The sequence below is a fragment of the Acartia tonsa genome, chromosome 8 (assembly GCF_053477335.1).
Source record: "Acartia tonsa isolate MP-2025a chromosome 8, ASM5347733v1, whole genome shotgun sequence".
Taxonomy (NCBI): Eukaryota; Metazoa; Arthropoda; class Copepoda; order Calanoida; family Acartiidae; genus Acartia; species Acartia tonsa.
The window spans coordinates 26284951-26309570 of NC_137267.1; the positions used below are offsets into that span (position 1 = coordinate 26284951).

The window sequence follows — 24620 nt, forward strand, 5'->3', positions numbered from 1 at the left end:
GATACTTTTATCAAGTGTTACTCCAAAACCACCAAAACACTCACAGATGCTATTAAAAGAAAACGAAAAAATAATATATTTAAATATCCTTATAATAAAGTAAAAGAGTTTCTTTGTGTGTGTCTGTCTGTATCGAAGGGTTTCACTAACAGCTGAACCGATAGCTTCTCATTGGTCCTGGGATTGTTCAAAATTAATTTTGGCGGGAGGGAACCACCACTCTTCCAAGAAAAATTGACCCTAGAAAAAAATTACAGTAAACAAAAAAACAAACTAAAATCAAAATGGCGGCGGGAATTTGTCAACTCCCGCCACCATTTTTATTTTTTTTTTATTTTGAAAACAAAATAAAATATGGAGGAGTCGAATTCAACCCCCACCACCTCAAATACCCCTAGAGGCCTGTAGGGGCGAAGCCACTAGTATATTATATCGTAGAATGCATAAATATTTTTGCATTATTAACTCTCGCTCATATGAAACTTAAAATTGCTATTTTATTTTTAAATTTGTTGCAATGTTCGAGAAGCGGGGCGTAGATTATTGTTGGCGGAAATTAAATGCATTAACTTTGTGCCCACAGTGGTTTACTTCAAGGAGTCTAAAGGGATAAGACATTGGCAGATAAATTTATGTACATTCTCAATGATGATACACAAAATTATTTCTTCTGTAGATTAAAATAAGTGGTTGAAACGTTTGAACACTCAAAAGAATAAACCAACCATCAAAAGACCCCAAAGATGTTAAGCCAACCAATGAGAAATTGTTATTGCAAAACATTGGGGACTAGCATGATGATAGCCTAATGTTCCATTCCTCCCTGAGTTTACTTGCTCTCACAACTAAAGGATAGTAGAATTTACAACAAATTGTTTTCTGCTAAAATAGCATACTTAAATAAAAGTTTTACCTTTTATCAAACAGTGATTTACTTGATTGAAATGTTTTTTATATCATAATTAAATCTTGGAAGATTTACTAATTCTTTTTTTAAATGAAACAAGGATTCATGCATGACCTTAGTGTACCGAAGCTAAACTAAGGTCATATGATTAAAATGAACGGGATAAATAGAATTTTAAAATTATTATACAGAATAAAAGGAGGGAAAAATGCGCGCTACATATTGATTGACAGACAAAGTCAATTATTTGTATTTGAATTCTAATATTTTTTATGGTTTATGTGGACACCGTTTACCAGCTTATACATAGTCATAGAAGATTAAAACGTAAAGAGATTTTGATTAAGAAAAAAACATTTTGACATGACAATACCAATGAACTTTTATATAACTCCTTATTATTTTTAATTATTGAAATAAAAACTTTGCGGATGAGGGAGGCTCTAACCCTAATCGGTCCAAACTTTACGGGGCTGTTCTAACAGTGGACATAGAATATACGTGGGTATTTCGACAGATGAAGAATTGTCTTTGATTTAGGTTGCTAACGTGAACTTTCCTTTTGTTAGTTAGTTCATCCAGTTGGAGGGAAGGGGATGGCGTATATGGGGTGGGAGGAGGATCGTATATTACATGATAAACTGGTGTAAGATCAAAGTAATAATAAATCCATTGTTCTATCCCTACTTTAAAACTGTGAATAGAAAAAGTCGCCCAAAAAATCAGCATGTGACCTCATAAAAATGAGGGATTATTCATCTCTTTTTTAGGGGGTTTCTTTCCCACTCCTCTTCTTCTCATCCCTCATTTTTATGATGTCAGAATTTTTTTTAGCGACTTTCTCCTTTCACTTAAAAGTTCGTTGGTAATTCAAATGCATTATACAAGAACTAGAAATTGTATTTGTATTTCTAAATGAGCCTTGATTTTTAATTATAAAGTTATATTTTTTTAAACGGAATTCCTTTATTCTTGATATTCATATATTAAATCTGGAGGCTACATCTTATATTAAAATAAGAATGTTGGTAGAATAACATGCTTCTTACATGAAAATATTCTTAGTCTTTTCAGAAAACTACTTCTTATTCACTCTTTTCAAAAGTGCAGATTCTCTAACATTAGAGCTTGTACGTACTCTATTGGCCACTCAACAATAATGTTAATGTACCTCTAAAGAAAATTGCTCCGTCTGAATTTTATGGCAGTTACAAAGTCTAATAAACTAAACTTTGTCTAATCAGCCGAGATAATAGATTCAACAGATTCTATGCAGTCTAGACTCTATAGTCTACACGCAGTTTTTATTTTGTATAGGATTTTATTTCTGTATTACAATTTACTATTCATTTGGACTGCAATATTATGAGCATTATCTTAATAATAAAATAATTTCGTTAATCATATGTAAAAAATGTCTTCAAATGCTTTGTTTAGTTCAAATTATACTTAAATAAATAAAAAATTGCACAATAAAAATATCCTTAATAAGTGTTTTTTTTTTTATAATGAAATCACAAAATGTAGCAGTTGAAATTTTTTTTTAAAGTTTGTATGGGTTTTTCCATTTTTTATAAATTTTAGATACTATTTTTTTCTTTGCAGGGCCTGGAACTTATATCCCCAGGAAGGAGGTTGAGATTTTGGGAGAGGTGAAGGCGGCAATTATCAAGCCTAACTGTGCTCTTACCCTTAGGGCTCTTAGGTAATTTATTTCTATATCTTTTACTTTATATCGTTTAAGATTAAACTTGTAAACTGAAATATTTATATATTGCATCGTATTATAGACATAATTTCGTTATTTAATTATGTTATTAAGTTTATTAAACGCTAAATTTTTAGATTATTTTCAAGGTGGGGATATTGCTCCTAATGATATATTTGATTTTGAAATTTCTACCGTCTGTCACCTTTATAATACATATTTATTAAGTTCAATGTTTTCAAAGGTGGTTGTGGTTTCAATATATTTCCTGTCTCCCTCCATTATAATATTTTTTGAAAATATACCTCATTGTTTGGCTGTTTTTGACATCTTATTGGGCACACAAATATTCCTGATTGATTAACTAACATAGTTTCTCAGTGCAGTTTTCCAGTTGTCATGGAGCAAGTTCAAGCATATTACGAATTAACCCACTAAGATATGAGAGCTCATTATTACATTAACTGCAGGTGTCCTAAATTCACCCCCGTAATAAATGACGTTCCCAAAAAAAGGATCTATGGTTACTCAATAATCTCCCTTTCTATAAAAAAACAAGGGGGAAGTTGCGTGAAAATATTGCAACAAACACACCTATACTACTTCAATATGCATGATAACAAATGATATTCAAACATTTTATTCTACAGGGAAACCGTGGATAGAGACGGCAAGGCTCGCGTAGCAGGCGAGGAGTGGATGGTGAGACGGAGCGGAGCTTATCTACCTGGAGTTTATGAAGAAATTGTATCTGTTGTTGGGTAAGCTTTTAGTATCACGCCTAAAAAAGAAAAGGGGTATGAGGAAAATTACTTGTGCGACGTCATAAAAATACGTCTATTATCCATCTCTTTTATAGGGGTTTACGACATGATACATGACACTTTCCGCGTTATCCAAGAAAAGCGTAGCTGCAAATTTCCTTACATGTGCCTATTCGAGCACAGAACTTCCTTTCCCCCTATTTTGAAAATAAAGCCCCGGGGGGGGGGGGGGGGGTAAGTTCACGTGTTGATTTTAAACTTAGTATAGGTAAGGTTAAGTTATGTTGTGTACAGGGTAGCCTTGCAGGATTTAGGGCACTTTAGCTATAGGCCCCACAGGGTTAAGCTAGAGAAAACAAACTAACAAAAACGTTAGAAGAAATTAGTCAGAATGTTTCTGGAAGCTAGGGAGGGTTGATAAGTCCAAAAGGAAATAATAACTAAATAACATTTTTTATGTTTTAGAGCGATTGTGTTGACCGATAAGCAAGCTGTTAATGTTTGTGCTCAACAGGTTAATTTTATTAACATGCAAAACGTGTTCTTTAAAGAAAACTCTAAAAAAGAGATAGGTTATTATGTATTTCCTGGCGTCAATAGAATAGGTAGGCCAAACGCAGTGACATCTATCCCCATTTTGCTAAAGAACTATAGACAGTTACAAAATAATTGATATTTTTAATATAGAAAACTATATAACGTATCAACGACTATTTTTACTATAAATATTTCTGCAAAAATGTAAAAATATATTTTTCACACTTTAAAAGTACAGTTTTTTCCTTTATTTTTCGTCTAAAAAATAAAAGTACAAGAATGTTTTTTTTAATTGTCTGACCGTATAAAATCTTACATATAAATGTTTTTAAAGCTTTAAGATTATGTGTATGAGGCTCGTTCATGCCTTATGCATAGTTTCCAGGGAGGTAGGGGACTACAGTCCCCTTTTTATAAAATAACGAACGTTTTCTTATTCGTTGGCCTAATAGCTTTGGGGACTGTTATTAAATCATGATTGGTTGATTCATTAAGTTGAGTGTCCAAACGTTTTAACCATTAATTGTAATCTACAGAATGGGTAGTTTGTGTATCATCAGTGGGGATGTACATCAATTTATCAGCAATTGTCTTATCCCTTTAGATCCCTGATAGTTTCATTAATTGTAGACATTTACTGATTCTCTTGGGAAGTTGAGAAAATCCGGAGAAGAGTATCTGATCACTATTGATCAAATGGAGACCTTTATTCCTGATGTTTATGAGAAGGTTGTTGGTATCATCAATATCACCACTCTCACTAATAGGTAATATTGTTAATAGCAAAGCAAAACGTCAGTATGTCCCTTTGAACGAGATGGACATGTGGACATGTTTGAAAATAATTGTCTATTTTCAGCTATCCAACATTGCATCGTGCGCAGATATTCTACAATCTAATCATACTATTCCTCTTGAATGTAGCATTTTTAAAAATTTCGACAGTAAAAAATTTATAAACTAAAAGGAAAGTGGCCACTCTATAATTTCCAAAATTATGTTAGATATAATTGCATTTTGAATTTGAGAGCTTTGTTTATATATATTATCCAACCATTTGTATAGCTTTTCTTGGTTGACCGTTGGTCAGTCTTTAGGAAATATCCTTATTTATATACCTTATTTAGAACTTTTGCAGTTTTTGAGGTCTAAAAGGGAAACATCTTTATTTAGGCAATATTGCGTGGTGGTTAATCCCGTGGATGCGGCAGGGAAGCCTCAACTTGGTGCCAGGAAACTGATCAAAGGAGAAAAAAGGTAAACATAAAAACTATTACATTTTTTTGTGCTATGTCAGTCTGTATTATTTGTTTTCATTTATCACAATAAGACTTTGAAGGGATATAATTTTTGTAAAACAATCATAGTCCAGATTTAAACAATTCACCGAAGAAATGAATTGAAATCCAATTTTCTACAGTATCTGAAGAAGTGGATAGTTTTTTTTCAGTAAAAAGGAAAGGACAAGGATGATAACATCCATAATTTGCATTTATTTAATTAAATGGATTCAATAATAAATGTATAAAAGTATAGATGTATAACCCAGACACCTACCTGGTTCCAGTGGTGGGAAATTCTTCGTCTGCTAGAAAATTGCTTTCCACTCTTTTGTAGCGACTTAGTTTTATAATTATTTCCGACGCTATTGGCTAATATTTAAGATCCAAATGAAAGTTGACAAACTGTCCCCACCCCGTGAACATACAGTTATTTAACCCCTGTCCTCTCTTTTTTTTTACTTTAATGAATCAATGAAGATTTTAGATTCTCAATTACTTAATAGTATAGTTATTGTTTTTTACTAAAAATAATAAATTAATGAATTTATTAATACTTGTATCTTACACCAGATAATATATCATGTACTCTGATAAAGTGAAACTTGTAGCTGGTTGAAATAACAATCCCCTCTATACACACCGTTACCCAGTCCCCTTTCCTCCTACTGATTGAACGAACTGACCAAAAAAAATATGTCCATCTGTTAGCAACCTAAATTAACGACAATTTTTCCACTTACATCTATTGTTATTTCCACCGCCTATATACCTTATTGTAAATGTTACAAAACAATGAACGTACACACCAAACAAAAATGTGTGATGTAGAGCAGCTACGCTACTAAAAATTGGGATAAAAAAGTTTTTTAGTTTTTGTTGCCACATCTAAAACAAACCAAAAGCACATTTGCTTCCACTAATTCTTTCAAACTTTCTTCAACATCAAAGATGGAAAAAATGTTTACATAAAAAAGTAAATTTTATTTACAGCTAAAATTACAATTTCTTTACTTTTGGCTTAAATCAAACAGGAGGGTCAAAGTTACTTTATATTTTTATTTATTTGATGAAAAACTGGTGTGATTTTTTTTAACTTTTAAAAAAAATTCAAGATCTTATAAAATTGATAAGCTTTACTGAAAATTAGAAGCTACTCGGTCCAGTGGTTACCTAAATATTTTATCCATTAAATTTTTAAACAAGGAAAGAATAAATATGAAAAAAGGATTGAGAATAAATGAATGAAGGCGTCAACAATTTTACTGTAGAATATTATAAATTAAGAGAATAAATAAGCTCACCTGCACTAGAAGGTGTTTTTCCAAAATAAATTTTTTAAAGTTGGCTATCTGTTGGACAAATTTTCTAGTGACATCATTTGAGCACCGATAGTAGGAAAGTTTAGTTGAAAAGTTTTAGTAAATCTAGATTTGGTTGAATACATTATGTTTCTCACACATACACATAATACACACACACACAAATACACGCACAAAACACAAACACACACACCTTCAAATACTTTCCCAAGGTACTTTCAATAGTTTAGTTTAATTCGTCCTAAAATTGATTTGGTAACTGAACAAAGTGTCTCAAAAATCAGTCATGTGACGTCATAAAAATGAGGGAGATGAGGGGAGAAGTGGGAAAGAAAACCCCTAAAAAAGAGATGGATAATCCCTCATTTTTATGACGTCACATGGCTGATTTTTAAGACACTTTTTCCAGTTAGTTGATTTGAATCAAAAAACTAAAAACATGCAGTCAACGTAAGTTAGATCATTTTGATATGGTGATTTTTTAATGCATATCTTTCTCATTATTTTTGATGGATGGGGACGGAAAAGAGTAGCTTTTCTATTAGAAGAACTGCAGAATAAAATTATAACATCATAATATGTATATTATTGCAGAAAACATTTATGCAAAATAATTTATATTCCTACAGTGTTTTTTTTATGAGAACTTTTTTGAAAGCAATTTTACCCCACTTATAGTTATCAGAATTTAATGATTAATGGCTTATTTTCTTCGTTTTTTAAGGGAAATTATGAAACAACCAAAAAAAAATACAGTTTTTGTTGAAAAGTACAGTAAAATTGAAAATTAAAAACTTAGGTGTCAACATCTAAAAATGGTTTTAGCGCATTTTTCTTATGTTCAAATATTCTACCTTTTTCAAGAATGGCTGCAAAACGCTTCAAAGTTGAGATATAGAGCTATAAATTTATACAGATACTATTGGGGACATGTACTAGAATAGGTCAAAGTTTGAAGGCCATATCTCAATCAGGGAGAAAGTACTGGCCCCCCAAAGTCGACTACTTAAAATCCAATTTTGAGCATAAGAAAAATGCGCTAAAACCATTTTTAGATGTTGTCACCTAAGTTTTTAATTTTCAACTTTACTGTACTTTTTCAACAAAAACTGTAATTTTTTTTGGTTGTTTCATAATTTCCCTTAAAAAACGAAGAAAATAAGCCATTAATCATTAAATTCTGATAACTATAAGTGGGGTAAAATTGCTTTCAAAAAAGTTTTCATAAAAAAAAACACACACTGTATAATATTCTTTTGTTTTGCGGATTTTTAGATATGCAACAAATTCAGTAGAAAAATTGCAAAAGTTTGTATAAAAGAATGTAAAATATTAATTCATTCATATGTACATACATGCATAATGTAGTATTTCTTTTTTGCCATATAAAGGGTGTGCAAAAAAATGCGGAGATTTTTAAAATTCAAATTGCGCGGCTTGGGTTAAAAGTTAAAAAAAAAGCAATACTACAATAATAATAATGTCCGCATTTTTTTGCACATCATTTTTATTAAGCAACAAGGATGACAAAATTATAAACAAAGTAGAACCACACTTGCCAAAACATTTATGCATTCAATTATTTAATAAAGAAATCTTTTTATGAGACTTTTTATGTTATATATTAACATGCCTAATATAAATGTAAAAAACTTGCTTTAAAAGCAGGAAGGGGGAGGTATGTTGTGCTAAAATTCCGTAAAAGTGTGAGTTTTAAGGTTTAAAAACAGTAGTAGAACGATTATATTCACTCAATATTTTTCACTAATATTTTGGTCTCCTAGTTCTTTTCAATAAGGAATACACATATTTAGTGAATATAATCGTTCTACTACTGTTTATAAGCCTTAAAACTCACACCTTTACGGAATTTTAGCACAACCTACCTCTCCCTTAGTAATCTAAACTGAAATTTTGCATAATATCTTTAATGATGTACATACATTTTATTTCGATTTGTTACTAAGAATTAAATGAATAATTGATTTGTTATTTTATTTTCAGTTTCTTTCTACAGCCCGGAGAAATATTAGAAGACGGAGTTCAGGGAAATAACATTTTATAAATTAATATATCAAGGAGCAAAACTGTTCTAAATTATGTTATCAGCACTAAATATACTCTTTGATATGTTGTTAAATTAGCAAAGTTTTTCCTACTTATGTGTTTGTTGGTTATTAATTAATGTGTTAGTTAATTATCAAGTAATGTGCTTACAAAGTGGATTTAAATACCGGATAAAATAATACTAATTCATTTTCAGGGTTTTCAAAAACTGTTTAGTATAATGAATCAAACTGCAAGTGAAATAAAAAACCATCCCCCCTCCCCCTATTCTTTGTTATTGACTTAACAAGATATCATGAATCTTTAAGAGAACCTATCGGTATGAAACTCTCCGGACCCTAATTAAGCACACAAAAAAAAAAACATATTTTGGTTCTTTAAAAGTTCACCAATTCAGTCGAAGTGGAATTACCAAAATTTCACAGCAATGTTATACAAAACTATTTAATTTAAATTTTTTAAAGAATTCATTCATTGAGATTAATTATAATGCACAAAAATTAAAATTATATAATTTGTTAACAAGAATGAAGTAATATAAAAAAATACTGCTAAAAGAAGCAAAACTTTGAAGCTCTTTATAGTACCTAAAAAAAATGACGTCATACAATACAAATGACCAATGATAGGTCAATATATAGACTAAATTACCAAAAGTAGGCCAATTTACATTTTAATGGACCAAAAGTAGGCAAGTTTTACGTAATTTTTATAGGCATTATAAAAAGCTTCAAAGTTTTAGTGTGGAAATCCTATTATATAAAGTAGTAAGCTATTTTTGTCTGTAGCGAAGGATCTCAAGTAGTAAGCTATTTTTGTCTGTAGCGAAGGATCTCGCTAACCGCTGATCCAATATGATTCTCCTTTACATGGAAGGTTTTTAACTATTTTGGGAGAGGGTATCTCCCACATTAATTGCCCCTAGATACTTCTAGGGGGTGTAGCCGCTAGTATTCAATATTGCATAAAATTTTTGCATTAAAATTGATATAAAAACGTTATTTTGAAAACAGGATGTATTTATTTTGGGTGATAATGAGGGAATTGTTCTAAGATCACAGGTGATATTTAAAATTGATGTTCTGTTGGTTTATCGGTCAGTCGGCAATGAACGCGTTTTGTGACTGTCAAACAAATGTACAAAAACATCTTTACAATCTCATAACAATATTTTCAAAAAGGATTTGTGTTTAAATGAAATTCTTTTAATACTTCTTTTCAAATTCAATTTAATCTTTCTGAAAAATAAATTATACTAACAATTGAATTATAGATTTTATAAGTGTTTGAGATAAACGTTTTTATAAACTTTTGTAAAAATTCCATTAATCTTTTTTTGTGATTTAGGAAGCTTTTACTGATGAATCAGTTACTCCGTCAAAGCAAAGGCAACCAGGAGATAAATGGATGTTGCAGGTAATGTCATAAAACAATGCTATATCGATTTTATATCAATCATATTTACTTTTATTTAGTGTCTTTGGCAATTTTCCTAAAATGTTCAATTTCGAAAATTGAAATCTTCCACCCTTATTTTTTAAATAAATTGAAAATAAGTGGGTGAGGGGGGATAATATTTTTTGTTTGTTTGTTCTGTTTTGTTTGTTTGGGTCAGGTATAGGGGATGGGCATTTGGAGTGAAAGCACCTTGTCTTTTGTCGTCATAAGGCATTCAAATATTCAAATGTTTTTTGACACCATGATTTTTATAAGACCAAGTCAAAAACATAAAATAAATGAGGATTCTTAAGATTCATAACTGACTACCCTAGGGACCCCTGGAATATATTCCACCAGTTGAAGTGGAGGTACTGACTCAACGCCAGGCCATCCCCCTTCATGAGAATGAGGGTATTTATGTGAGAAACATTAAAACTGGACAGGTAGGTTTAATTTTTATATTCTCCTAACTTTTCCTCGAAATAATCTAAATCTATTAACAAACAAAAATATTTTGTTTATCGTAACTTGCGAACAGGGTGGATATTAGTTGAATGTCCTATCTCTGTTTCATATTTTTTGTCTTTAGAAATTGTAATTGATTATTCTATATTAAAAATGCCAGTGATTGGTCTCTTTCTGTATGCCAGCTGTGATTGGTTGAATTTAGAGCTTTATAGAAACCTTATTGGTCCAATTACTTTTAGGTGCGCGCTGTGATTGGTCAGACGTACATGCTTGGGGAAGACGAAGAACTTTGGGAGAAGTCTGTGCCTGCCATTGTCAAGTAAGGTTTGATAAAGATTGTTTGGCTATCCTTGTTTTAATCCAGAGTTTGTTTTAATATTCTGTTTTTTGGTTCAGGATAGAATTTTATATAATATCTGATCAATGATCTCATATTGCTATTGATATATAATCAGACAAAGTTGATTACAGAGTAGATGCACATTTGTCGGGGAAATTCTTTAAAAATACCTTAAAATTAAGAAAAAATGTAAAATAAAAACCCAAATTAACAGTGTTTTTTTTATAGGTCCCTACTGTCTACTGATAGAGATGCAGCTGCTGATCGAGGGGATTGGATTAATAAATCTAAAATTAACAAACAAACTGGACAAAGGTAATCAATAATGTTTTTCGAAAATTTCCCAAAATTAATTTCTGTAAAAAAATGTTTAATTGATAACAAAATAATTTGTAGCAAAATGAGGATAAAACGCATGTTTAGTTCTGGAGAGGATGATGGTGAGTGGGACCCAACAAGAGTTGTGACAATCCATGTTCCACATAATGCTGCTGTACAGGTACATATATAGATAGATAGATAAATATATGGCGAGTGGGACCCAACAAGAGTTGTGACAATCCATGTTCCACATAATGCTGCTGTACAGGTACATATATAGATAGATAAATAAATAGATGGTGAGTGGGACCCAACAAGAGTTGTGACAATCCATGTTCCTCATAATGCTGCTGTACAGGTACATATATAGATAGATAGAGGGTTGGATCCTAAAAGAACTCTCATTGTTACAGGTACGTAGATAGATACTTAGGTACATAGAAAAATAAATATATGGTGAGTGGGACCCAGCAAGAGTTGTCACCATCCATGTTCCACATAATGCTGCTGTACAGGTACATATATAGATAGATAGATAAAAAGATGGTGAGTGGGACCCAACAAGAGTTGTCAACATCCATGTTCCACATAATGCTGTTGTACAAGTACATACAAAGATAATAGGATGGATAAATAGACACTATGCATAAGAAAGTCACAATAAAATTAATAATATAAAACTTTTTAGGATATGTTTAATATTTAGCCAATATAAACTATTCTTCAATAAGGTGTATGATTACAAGAGCAAGAAGTCCAGAGTTGTGTTTGGACCTGATCTAGTCATGCTGGGACCAGATGAACAATTTACTCAACTAAGGTATGAAAACATAGTTAGATGCTTAGAAAGAGATTATTAATTTGACAGATTGATAAATAAAATATATATGGATAGATAGCTCTAGCTAAATATTGTTAGGCCAGAGCTGTTTTGGAGCTGATCTAGCTTTACTCAACTTATATATAAATAGATTAATAGACTGTATATAAGGATAGATAAACAGCTAGCTGTGTCTGTACCTGCAAGCTACACATAAATACATATAAATATTTTAGCTTATCAGCTGGGAAGCCAAAGAAAGCCAACAAGATCCGAACAGTTGCCCTGCTTCTTGGTCCGGATTTTACCTCGGATTTGATCATCGTAGAGACTGCGGATCACGCCAGGTATGTTAGAAAATGCAAGGTTGGTAACATATAGTGAGGTTGGGAACTGTGACAATGGTAACCAATGGTTATGGCGGGTACATTTATTGCATTTTCCAATACTTTCTACTAATAATTTTAAATTTCAGAAAGGATAGTTTTGGTTATCATCATTTGGGACATAAAAAAATTTGTCGTCCATTGTCTATCCATTAAGATAATATCTAAATAAGCAAAGCGCAACAAATCAGACAAAAATGTCACTATTTATCTTATTTGTGCTGAGAAAATATTGAAATCTATAAAAAAAAAATAAACATTTTATCTTTTAGATTGCAACTGGACATCTCTTATAATTGGCATTTCCTGACCTCCGAAGACCAGAAGGAGGCCGCCAAGATATTTTCCGTGGCCGACTTCACCGGAGACTTGTGCAAGGCTCTGGCCTCCAAGATCAGAGGCACAGTGTCCTCCGTGTCTTTTGATAATTTCCACAAGAATTCTGCCTCCATCATCCATGGGTCAGTTTTTGGGGATGAACCGTTCATGTTGTTCCCCCAGAATAACCTAAAAGTTACTTCTGTTGATATTAAGTAAGTGCTTTACCTGTTAAAAATGTTGAACTGACATATGCTATATGCAAATTATACACTCTATGTTGGCTAATTAATGTTCGTCTGATCCCGGCCTTCTTTTTCTTTTTCTTGACTCTCCCCAGAAAAAACGAACTCACTAATCTATGTTACATGTCACACACATGTCATATAATTATTTTCCCCTAAAACCGTTCTCCACTAACCAACTATTTTGTGTTAATATTAAACAACATCTTCTTAAAAATTAATGCCATTTTGCTAATATAGCTGCTAGAAATAAACGTCCTTATTTATTATTGAATGTAACATTAACACAATCTATCTATGAACAGGTCAGTAGAGCCAGTCGACCAAAGGACCCGTGACAGCCTCCAGAAATCAGTGACCCTTGCCATCGAGATCACCACTCAGTCCCAGGAGGCTGCGGCCAAGAGAGAGGCTGAAAGAATTGAACAAGTAAGGTGTTTGTTTCTTGGTGGTTTTCCTGAGAGTGCCTAGTCGAGCACATAACCAAAACCCATGCTTATTTTTTTTTAAATAATAAATAAATGAGGCAGTTTTTCGTTTGTTTGTTTAACACTTTGGGTCAGGTTAGGTAAATTGGTGAGAGGGGATTGTTCATTGCTCAATAAGCACTCTACCTTTTAGTAGCAAAGCTACTTCATAACTTCAGCAATATTACAATATGTGATTACTATATGAGATATAATTCTGATTTAAAAAAAAAGATTTTTTGTTAAATAATATTGAAATTGACTGTTTTAAGATTTTAATCAAATGTAGCCAACAATCAAATTGACATACTGATATTAGCGTTTTGGGATGTTATCTCAATAGTAATAATATCATTCTTAGTTCCTTTAACTGTTGCCATCTTGTTTTATTTAGGAAGCTAAGGGCCGCTTGGAAAGACAGAGAATCACGGACGAAGCTTTGGCTGAGAAGGAGAGAAAACAGCTGATTTTCCTACAGGCCGAGAGTGCTGCGGTTGAATCTACTGGACAGGTACACAAATATTTACAATTAGCCCTTCCCACAATTCCCAATTACATATTAATTTTTCAATTGTAAATTGGCACCTTTCGCCAAATGCTTTCATTTTATCCTGCTTAATACTAGGACTGGACCAAAGATTTTAGAAACAAGATTTAATAGAAATATAAAAAGAGGCGCCATTTTATCATTTAATATTGAATATTTTGATGATTCAGGAATAGATGTTTTCTTGTACAAGATTAAATTAATTTTGAGCATTTCCAAAACTTTTAATTTAGGCTAAAGCTGAGGCTGCATCTCGTGCCGAAGCCGCCAAGATTGAGGCAGAGGCCGCTGTTGAAGGTGCTAAACTTAAGGCCCAGGTAAAAAAAGTTTTAAATGCGAATCATATCTATAAGCATTCGCTTCCCTCACTGATCCACTTGTTCAAACAGAAATTTAGTACCTCACTATTAGAGTATTTAATCTAATAGAAGGGAGAGGAAAACGAAAGATAATACATCATTTCGCTCCCCCTTCGCCCCCCCCCCAAAAAAAAAACATAGAAAATAAATATAGATGTATGACCGTTTCAGTATTTGTTGAAAAGCTCAGCTACTTCGAAATTAGGTTTGTTGGTGGGTGTATTGAGTTGATTCTTCTGCACTATAGAATATGGGATCAATAAAATTACAAATTAAAGATTTTTAATTATATTACATTAACAAATTGTGCCTGAAGATTTAACTGACAAATAGATTTTACTAAGCAGCTTAGCATGTCATACTATACAAATGACTAATGATAGGCTTATATACATTTTAGCATTGGTCAATTAAAATGTATACTGGCCTGTCATTGGTCATTTTTATATGCACTATAAGATGGTTCGGATTTTACATCTTCCTTTTTCACCAACCAGTTTCTAATACTTAAATAAATAAAGTTTAGTTTTTGTGGCTATTTGCTTATGGATGCGTCATTCTTGTTATCAACAACAGTATCTATTTTAGGCCATGAAAATCGAGACAGATGCCGAGTTAGAGCGTATGAAGTTTGCCAGAGAGGCTGACCTCCATTATACAATGGAGCAAAATAGAATGGAGGTTGAGAAGAACAAGGTAACGTTTAATTAGTTTAAATTCCCTTTTGACAACGCCACTTTCGCCGTATTTTCACAGTAGCTTTTAATAGGTTATTTTAGGTTAGGTTATGTTAGGTGATTGCCCCGCAGGGTTAGGCAATTTGCCCCGAAAGGTTAAAACCTCCGCAGGGGCTAGAAAAAAAAGGGGAAAATGTACTGTGAAAATACGATAAAACGCCATTTAAGAGGGGTTGACACGAAAGAGACTATACCCAATTAGTGTTATTGTATCTACGTTTCCGTGGGAAACTTATTTGAAACAATTCCTGATTTTTTCCTAACATGCGAAAATCTTGAACAAAATTAGAATCAGATTCCTATTGAAAAATCGATTTTAAATTAATAGATCTGAAAATTAGAAGCTTAGAATTTTTTACCCTCCAAAAAAAATTGGGATACAGTTTTTAATACATTTCCAAAATACATATGCGCGTAGGGGGGAGGTAGACACCTTTTATCCCCCCTCTTAGGCGTCCTTGTCCCTTATCAATTTTCTAAAATTGTGAATTACTAGGATATGGCAGCAATCGAGACAGAAAAGTTTAAGGCAATGGTGGAAGCCTTGGGCTCAGAAACTCTTCAAGCCATTGCTAGTGGACCTCAGAATCAACAGGTAAAATATGAATGTTAATTGCCAAGAAAGCGCAGCTAAAATATTTTTTGAAAATGCCAATAAACAAGAATTAAGCTAATGCATGGAAGCAAACTTATAATTCGTAAATGAAAAATTCGTTTGTTGCATGATTTTGATTTAAAAGATTAAAAAGAGGTTTATTCTCATCCTACAAAGCTTACAAAAAAAATGGGGAATGATTATTTTTTCATCCATAGTGCTTTTACTTTTCTTTTTTGACTTACAATGGTGATATCCAAGCGTTTTTAGCCATTTTTGCGTCCGGGGGTTATAGCAATTAATTTTTTTTCTCTTCAGGTACGCTTGCTGCAATCCCTTGGTCTGAAGTCCACCCTGATCACAGACGGCCGAACTCCCATCAACCTGCTTAACACAGCTGCGGGACTGCTCGGAAATTTTGACGCACAATCCTCATAATTTTAAAATTATTACATGAAAAATCCTCAAAATTAGAGAAACAAATTTTGAGCAAAATAATTATAGAAAGAATTGTTGCATATCTGTTCATTATTAAAAGAATTAGACGTCCAATTTGATAGTTATCTTTTAGATTAAAACTAAATTTGAATGTTACAGGGTAAATTTACATAAAGTAAGAAATCGAGACTTTTAAAAATTTTCAAATAAATGCATATTGTTACAAATAAATTAACGAAATATGAAATAAAAAAAAAAGTTTGTTTGGTTTTGCATATTAAGTATTTTATAGAAAAAGAACGATAAAAATGTGATAAAAAAGAATAATTTTGTTAAATCTGATCTCTTTGAATTGTTGTGTTTTATGAGTGAAATAAATTGTTTTGTTTCAATATTTTGTTGTTCTATATTTTACAGTATAGTTGACTAGTTACCTGTTTGTTTGCTACTTAAGATCACCATATCAACTGTACGAATACTTTCATTATTTAATACGGTAGACTCCACTAAATGGTTAAAAACATAAGACAACCACTATGCGAAGTAGCAAACAAAAGTGAGTTATAAAGCAGATGTTTAGTGAAAATATATAGAAATTAGAAAAACACGAAACCTTACCAAAATAATTATTAAAGGTCTTTGAAGCATGACCCACGGAACAATTAATTATATGCTGGATGCTCATTTGGCAGGGAATCTTCGCAAAATATATATTTCTAATAACAGCTTAAAAATCACATTTCCCCCATCAGCGTTACAGACGAAGTGAATTTTCGGGTAGCTACGGTACTGATAGTAGAAGGAAGACGATATTTATCATAAAAGCATATACTGCTTATTGGTTTGCAAAAGTTTGGAGGCAATCATCTGAATTAGTCCTATTTTATCCATTGAAATAATTTAAACCAAATGAAAGTAGCTGCCATTTGAAAAAACAATCTACCTAAAATTAAAGACTAAATATCCCTGGCTGAGGGATTGACGGACACACCAAAGTTATAGAGTAGCTGAATTTATAAAATAGTAATTTGATATTGATATTTATATTTTACATAGTCTATAAATGTATTACAGTGAAAGCAAAAAATTACAAAGCTTTATAACGAATATAACAGAATATATATGTAAACTTCAGACAAAAATATTTTGCTATGGGATTAAAAATTAAAAATGCAACCAATCAAAACGCAATTATTCCAGTTTGAAACTGCTGAAAATTTGTATATTTTCTTTTGGTATTATTGTAACTAAAGTATGCAGGGGAGAATTAAAAAAGGAAGTTGGCTATACAACTATTCCAATTCGCAATTTAAAAGATTATTACCACTGGATTTTAAGTATTAGTACAACGTTAAGATTGGTTTGATAATTTTATACATATATTTATAGCCTTTGAAGTTTTGTCTGAATTAATTTGGTACACCCTGTAAAAAAACTATTTTATATGTAGTACAATGTCTATTTCATATAAGAATCTAAATTTTATGGTACAAATAAATTATATTTATTCCCTTATAAATTAGACATAATACACATTTGTAAAGAAAAGATAACAGAAAGATAGAAATTTTATCACAATTTTATTAAACATTTATCATTTAAAATATTTACTTGACATATATCACAATTTTGGATTAATAACAAAACTAAAAATCTTTGGTTTATTTAAATGGAGACAAACAAACTGGAATTCTTAAACTTGAAAAAAAAACATTTTGCCTTTTATCTTAATTTTCTGTTTTGATTTTTTGACTTACTGATTGGTTAAAGGTAAAAAGGTTTTATCAACTGAGAAAAGCCATCTAAGGGTTATTTTGATTTTAAAAATTGATTTTTCTAAATTAGAAAAATATCTTTTTAGAACACCGACAAACCAAAATAAAGGCGTTTAAAGCAACAGATAAGTTATATGCCAAATAATTTACCTAAAAGTGGCAGAACCCTGACACCTTAAACAGCAATCAATTTTAGCTTTAAGCAAATTTTAATAAAACTTTTTTATCTATCTTAGTCTTTTTGTACTGAAAGCAAGTGCTTTGAGAATTTGAAATTGCTTTTTACAAATGCCATTAACAATGCTTGAAAGAAAGCCAGCTATGATTCGAATATTTTTAAAACATATTTACATAACTTTGTTTTAAATATCGCATTTACAAAAAAAATTATTGAATTTTTTTATTTAAAAAACAATAAAAAAATTAATAATAGTAAATTGAGAAATATTTTCAATCTACATAATAGATTAATATCGTTGTTAAAATAAATAATATACTTTTTTGATATAATAAATATTGAGAGTTTTTCAATTGATTATCTACAAAGACCTATACTTAATTAGAATTGAAATCAAGATTATTTTGCGTCTTTGTGATAAATTAACCAAAAGAATACAAATATACATTGTATACAAATGCCTTTTTTATACATAATAATAAACAAGAATTAATCGTAAGAATAATTTTTAAGTTGAAATACCAAATGTGTGTGTACATTTGCTAGCTCTAGTTTCCCCTACAGTAACCATGGCCTTTGGTTAAATGATAACAACACACCTTTTTTTCTAAGTTGTGTAATAAAAAAAGATTGTACACTTTTAAAATAAACTGAATACTTTTCTCCTTAAAATTTATATGAAAAAAAAACACATTGTCAGGAACTATAAGAAGTTTTAGCGTAAAGAAGAGCCATTTCGTTAATATAGTTTTAAAAGCTTAGTTTTATGATAACTATTAAATAACTTACACTTTTACAATTAGAATGACCTATATATCTTCCAAATCATTTAAATGTAAATTTGATTGATCAACTGCTTTGCTAAAGTTAAAATGCTACTAATTATTAAATTAGTTATAATTGTATCTTAAAATTCTTACACAAAAGATGTCTGTCTGTATATACCAATTGCTAAACGCTGAACCGATATGGTTCTCCTTTACAACGTAGCTTCTCATATTCCTGGAAAGGTTTAAAACTATAGAAATAGACATTGAATAACCCCCACCCCCAAATATTTTTTCCCTTTTCTTTTTAAAACAAAAATTTTAATAGTGGCGTCTAGGATCGTGGCCGCTATTATTGAATAAATCAGTAAATGGTAAGTGTTAAAACCTAGGTAAACACAATATGCTTAAATTACTTGTTCTACCCATGTTTGCTCTTTCTGCCAGACTTGGCCGACATTTCCTGGGGGATACACAGTAATTTTATAGTCAAGTATGAGGATGTACAATGATTAAGAAAGTTCCACTTTAACTCAAAGTTTTCAAAAATAGTTATGCTATTATCTTTTTTATAAGCAATTACGCTTACAAAATGAATAAATGTGCAATTGCATGTTTTAAAAGCTTGACAAATTGTTGTTGAACTATTTACCTTCCTCCCTCCCCCCCCCCCCCCCGTTTGATAAATTTTGCCAGGGGCTAACCTACCCAAGCTAACATAATCCCAAGACTTACTTAAACTAACCTATCCTTATTATATAAAAACTAGTAAATTGAGTGCAACTCTTGCCATTTCACTGTATTACAGCCTAAATTACTTTTCTACTTGGTCAATAAAATTACTATGTTCCTGGATATGTTTTAAAACATTGAAAACTTTTGTTTGTTTGTTTGTTAGATATGTTGTTAATACACTGTCAAACAGATTGTTCGTCTTACTAACTGATTTGGAACGCCTAAAATAATATTGATTATTATGAAAACTTTATGCCTTTTAAAATAAAACAAGGACAATTGCTTCAAATTGCATGGACTGTTAGAAAATAAATGGTTTACAGATTTCTGTGTAAGCCCCATCATTCTTTAATATTACAAAAAAAAGAAGCTGAATGTTTTGTATCTGTATATCGAGAAAGATCTCATAAACGGCTGCAGTGTCGATCTAGGGCCAATTTGAGACAGTTGGTTCTTTTGTACCTTTAAAGGTATTATTACAAAAACTAGATTAAAATTGGGAGAGTTTAATTCCCCCCCCCCCCCCTCCTCACATTCCTCTTTTTTCTCATGGGGCTAATAGTTTCCTTACCTGTATATCCCCTCTTTATTCTGTAATGTACAAAATATATCCTAAAATATTATTTATTCACATTTTTGGTAATTTTACTTTAAGATATCAATAACTAATGAACTGATTTCTTATCCATTTTAAGGTAGACTCACATAGGTCCTGGCATGGTTTTAGGCTGTTTTATCTTAAGATTTAAGTATTGGTTGGGTTTTTGGTTCCCTGAATTAAGTAAAGAGGTCAAAACTGACATACTTTTTTTACGTCTTAATTTATGTCAACATTATTAGCAACATTACAAAATACTTAAATGACCATATAACAATATTCTAATAATGATTATACTCAAATCATTTATTGGTTAGTTCGTTCAGCCAGTCAGAGGGGAGGGGATTAGGGAATGGAAGTGAGTGGAGGAATTGTATTTAAGCCAGCCACAAGATTCACTTTATTAGAGTACATGATAAACTGGATTAAAATTAATGTTGATATAATTTCAGCAAAATAACTTAACATGAATAAATGTTACAAACGTCAGAATATGTTGTAAAATAAAATTATAAATCACAGAATATTTGAAATTGCATTAGACTTGAAATGTTTGAAGTCAGTTTGCTAAAATTAAACAAAATATCATCAAAATAAAATTTAAAAAAGAACATTCTGACACAGATTTTGGACAGTTTTCAACGCTTAAAAAATTAAAGGAAGGGGTCTTAAATTAAATTATAATTTTAATCAATTTAAAAACAAATAAACTAAGAATTTTATTAAATGTTAAACAGTATTCATTTTATATTTACTGTCTATCCAATCACTCGAGCAAGGTTAGACTTTAATTTTGTGAAGCCATGCATTCGTGAAAAGTACTATGTTTCAAAATAGTTATTTTAAAGAAAAATAACTATGTTGGGATCTAATTAATATATTAATACTAATACTATATTATTTAATACATATGTAAGTGATATTCACGAAAAAAGAATCATAACATTGTATAAATAACAAAGTTACAAGAATATTATTATTTTTAGAAATATAATATATCTTCCTTTTAAATCATAATATACTTTAGCAATTCATTTAATAACAGAAATAATATTCTTTAATAATAAAACTTCTTCTAATTAAAACGAATTTAATGGTCTCAGTAAGTCATAACGTCATATGGGAGGGGGGTTTGGGGGGTGGGAAGGAAAATCAGTTTAAAAATTTAAATGGAGAAAGTTGCTTAATTTTTTTATTTAGATAAATGAAATTTCCAAAAAATATTATTTTGCATATAGAGCAATTAAGCTTTTTTTAAGAGTTTAATATAAAAACATATTGTAAGTATAATACTAATAATATTTTTACTTATGTAGTAGCTTCGCTACTAACAATCTAGAAAGTATGTTTATGACACCTCCAAAATAATAACCAGATTATATTTATTTTGGCTAAGGTTTCTATTTAATATACAATTTGATACACTTACTTTGGGATTTCCAGCGATACACACGTTAGACCATAAATCCCCCCCCCCCCCCCTTATTATTCCATTTAATTGTTTAAAATAAGTGGGGAGGGGAGGGCTGAAATATGGTTTACGGAAATCTTTTACAAGATTTCTCTATTCTTTATGACTGAAATTAGCAGGATGCCCCAACCCTGTGGGGTTACCGTCTACCCAACTTAGTCTAACTCCTAAATTTTGCTTTTAATAATACTTTCCTAATTAACTTAATTATAAACATGTTTTCTTTGGTTAAAACTATTTGGTCGTTTTATGTTATAATTCTTTTTTTATACTGGTAGAACTTATACTAAAATACATATTAAAAATACATTTTTAAAGCGTTATTCAAATATACTTAAGCATAGGTAGAAACAGACAGATTTTTAGCAATTTTTCCATTAAAGAATTGTCTGGTAGTTTTGGAACTACAAAATTATTAAAATAAGAAAAACTAAACTATAAGTTGAGCCAAAAGATACTACAATTGTACAAAGAGTTTAAATATTTTTTCTTCAAGAATATCTAACCTTTAACATTTGTTGATCTAAGCTTAATTATATTCCCTTAATCAAGGCAAGATCTTGCTGGACACACACACACACACACACAAACACACACACATAATCTTGCACACAAAAAAAACATTCTAATACTTTAGCATTGTTAGAGGATAATTTTTTGCGTTATCAAATACGATATCTTTATTAATAAACTTACAAACCTATATCCTACTACTTTAGTATACACTAGCAGATGTGCCCCTAGCATCTATGGACTCTATATTTAAAGTTATATGGCCTAAAACAATACCATGACTTTTAAAAAATAGCCAAAACCATCCCAAAGCCCAAAAGAAGCTTCTTAGTAAAGGAGGACCATATCGGTTCAGCGATTAGCGAGATCCTTCGCTACAGACAAAAAAGCTTATTACTTTATATCATAGGATTAAGTTATTTATATTCCCTTATTGAATAATAAATTAGATTCGCTGAGATGAGACGCAAATTAATCATCTCTTTATTATAAACATGGTCACACAAACAGATATAGAAATAGTTAATTATCGCATCGTATTATTCACAGCTTTCCGCGGATATTAAAATGAAAAATCATAAGATAAAAACCAGTCTTTTTTATGACTTTTATTCTAAATTTAGGGGAAATTGTCTATGATACGATTATATACATAATTATTCAGTAAGGCTGAAAACCGGTTCAAATTCAGCGGATATTAATCGGTTTTTAAGCCTTACTGGAAATAAATATAATGTAATTACATTTATAAAATTTTCACGGAAAGGGATGTTTACAACCCTTTAAGTTGATAAATTTGGGTCAAGATTACCTATCCTCTCTCCCTCTTTCGGACAAATTCCTGTGCACACAATGTATTACCAAATATGTGATCAATATACTTTATGTTTGTTTGTTAAAACTGTGTATATAGTGGGATTATTAATGCCAACTTAGACCACCTGATTGACAGACTTTTGTCCCATAGTTCTTCATTTGAAACTCATAGAGTTGCGCCTATATAGGTCATACTGTCAAGGACATCCAAGCTTTTTTTATTTGGGGGGAGGGGAATACCCCTTTATCCCCCCATTGCATTGGTCGGCCCTGCATACTATAATACTTTCTTGTTGAATAAATAAAGTATTCTTTATATGTGTTGTCAAACACTTTACTGTAGTCAAAAGCAAATAAATTTTAAAAATGCAACAATTTTAAACATAGACCATTTTGGGGGAAAACTATGTAATATATTGCTGTACTTCTATTGACTTAGTAATAGTCTGTAAAGGTTATATAAATAATGTTTCTAGTATACATGTATAAAGATGTTTTGGCTCGCTTCTCCACTCTAATATTTGATTACAATCTTATGTATATACTAAAGAAAATGGATCTAAATATTATTATAAAAAAAAACACGGCATGAAATAGGAGAGAAAACCTCTCATTTATATTTATAATAATCGAAGCTACTCTATAATTCGAAATGTACGTTAACACCTCCATATGCCCTCTATAAGAAAATGTTTAGGGAAAACGTGGTTTTCTCGGGAGCTATATAAACAGCTGAAATTTTGTGTGAAAAATAAGATTTCGTGATGAGCATCCATTATATTAATCATTTGGTCCGTCAGTCTGTCGATAATGCTCTGACATGGCCATTTGTTTGATTACCCTTCTCACAAAATATAAATATTATTAAAGAGAAAAGGGAAGAAAATGATTAATATTAAACTATATAACCTAATAAACATAAAAAGAAAATTAGCTTTCGATATCCAGAAAAATACAAGGAAAAAACACCCATAATAGCAAATCTAAAACAAATCAAAGAAAAAATAAATATCAAGAATTTTTTAACATTTTTAACAGACCTTATTGTCATTGTAATCAAGAATTTAAAATTTTATCAAAATGTAATTAGGATATTGGGAAAAATGTTACCTCATTATTCTTAATAAATTAATCTTAATTTAATTATTAAAAATTGTGTTTAGTCAGAGCTATCCGTTATCAGACGAAAACAGACGATGACACCCTAGATGTGAAAATGCTTGCTTCAGCAAAGGAATATGATATAGGAAAATATGGAATAAATAATATCATTATATGTTATTGAATATTTATGTCTGTATATATACAGAAAGGCAACACATAAAAAGATAAACGAGAATAGATGCACGACAACATTAAAAAGACAAAAAACACTTGTAAAACCAGTTTTATGGTGGCGGTTTCCCTCATACTGCACTAAGATTAAGTTAAGGTTAGGTTAATAAGAAATTAGAAGAACCCCGTTGGGATAATACACCTTAGGAACAGGGCCCCGCAAGAAATAGAAATAAGTTCAACCTATAAATAGGTGGTATTAGTAGTCAAGAAGTTAAGTCTTTTAGGTCTATACGTTTTAAATACATGGTTCTTGTAATATTAACCTCTATTCTCTAACCTGATGCTATTTCATATTTCTAAATGTTTATGTAAGTTATGGTAGGTATAATCAGTATGTTTTCTAAGATCTCAAAACGGCAATAC

At 30.8% G+C, this 24620-nt stretch overlaps 2 protein-coding genes across 2 annotated transcripts in view; one reads left to right on the forward strand and one right to left on the reverse strand.

Moving 5' to 3' along the window:
- Nucleotides 1–16458, forward strand: part of LOC145326395 (major vault protein-like) — a 32416-nt gene extending 15958 nt beyond the window's left edge. The window contains exons 8-28 of the mRNA XM_080169732.1: nt 2513–2612; nt 3266–3376; nt 3845–3893; nt 4547–4683; nt 5090–5173; nt 8523–8562; nt 9596–9646; nt 9933–10001; nt 10358–10468; nt 10733–10812; nt 11062–11148; nt 11257–11332; nt 11886–11974; nt 12211–12321; nt 12633–12893; nt 13229–13352; nt 13785–13901; nt 14171–14254; nt 14885–14992; nt 15530–15628; nt 15947–16458. Coding sequence (XP_080025858.1) covers nt 2513–2612; nt 3266–3376; nt 3845–3893; nt 4547–4683; nt 5090–5173; nt 8523–8562; nt 9596–9646; nt 9933–10001; nt 10358–10468; nt 10733–10812; nt 11062–11148; nt 11257–11332; nt 11886–11974; nt 12211–12321; nt 12633–12893; nt 13229–13352; nt 13785–13901; nt 14171–14254; nt 14885–14992; nt 15530–15628; nt 15947–16066 — 2108 coding nt within the window. The 3' untranslated portion in view covers nt 16067–16458. The remainder of the gene's footprint in view (nt 1–2512; nt 2613–3265; nt 3377–3844; nt 3894–4546; nt 4684–5089; nt 5174–8522; nt 8563–9595; nt 9647–9932; nt 10002–10357; nt 10469–10732; nt 10813–11061; nt 11149–11256; nt 11333–11885; nt 11975–12210; nt 12322–12632; nt 12894–13228; nt 13353–13784; nt 13902–14170; nt 14255–14884; nt 14993–15529; nt 15629–15946) is intronic.
- Nucleotides 16459–18700: 2242 nt separating this feature from the next.
- Nucleotides 18701–24620, reverse strand: part of LOC145326396 (WSCD family member CG9164-like) — a 60353-nt gene continuing 54433 nt past the window's right edge. Inside the window, exons 12-14 of the mRNA XM_080169733.1 lie at nt 20093–20131; nt 19634–19742; nt 18701–19246 (exon numbers count right to left, since the gene is read on the reverse strand). Of these exons, the coding sequence (XP_080025859.1) occupies nt 19208–19246; nt 19634–19742; nt 20093–20131 (187 nt within the window). The 3' untranslated portion in view covers nt 18701–19207. The remainder of the gene's footprint in view (nt 19247–19633; nt 19743–20092; nt 20132–24620) is intronic.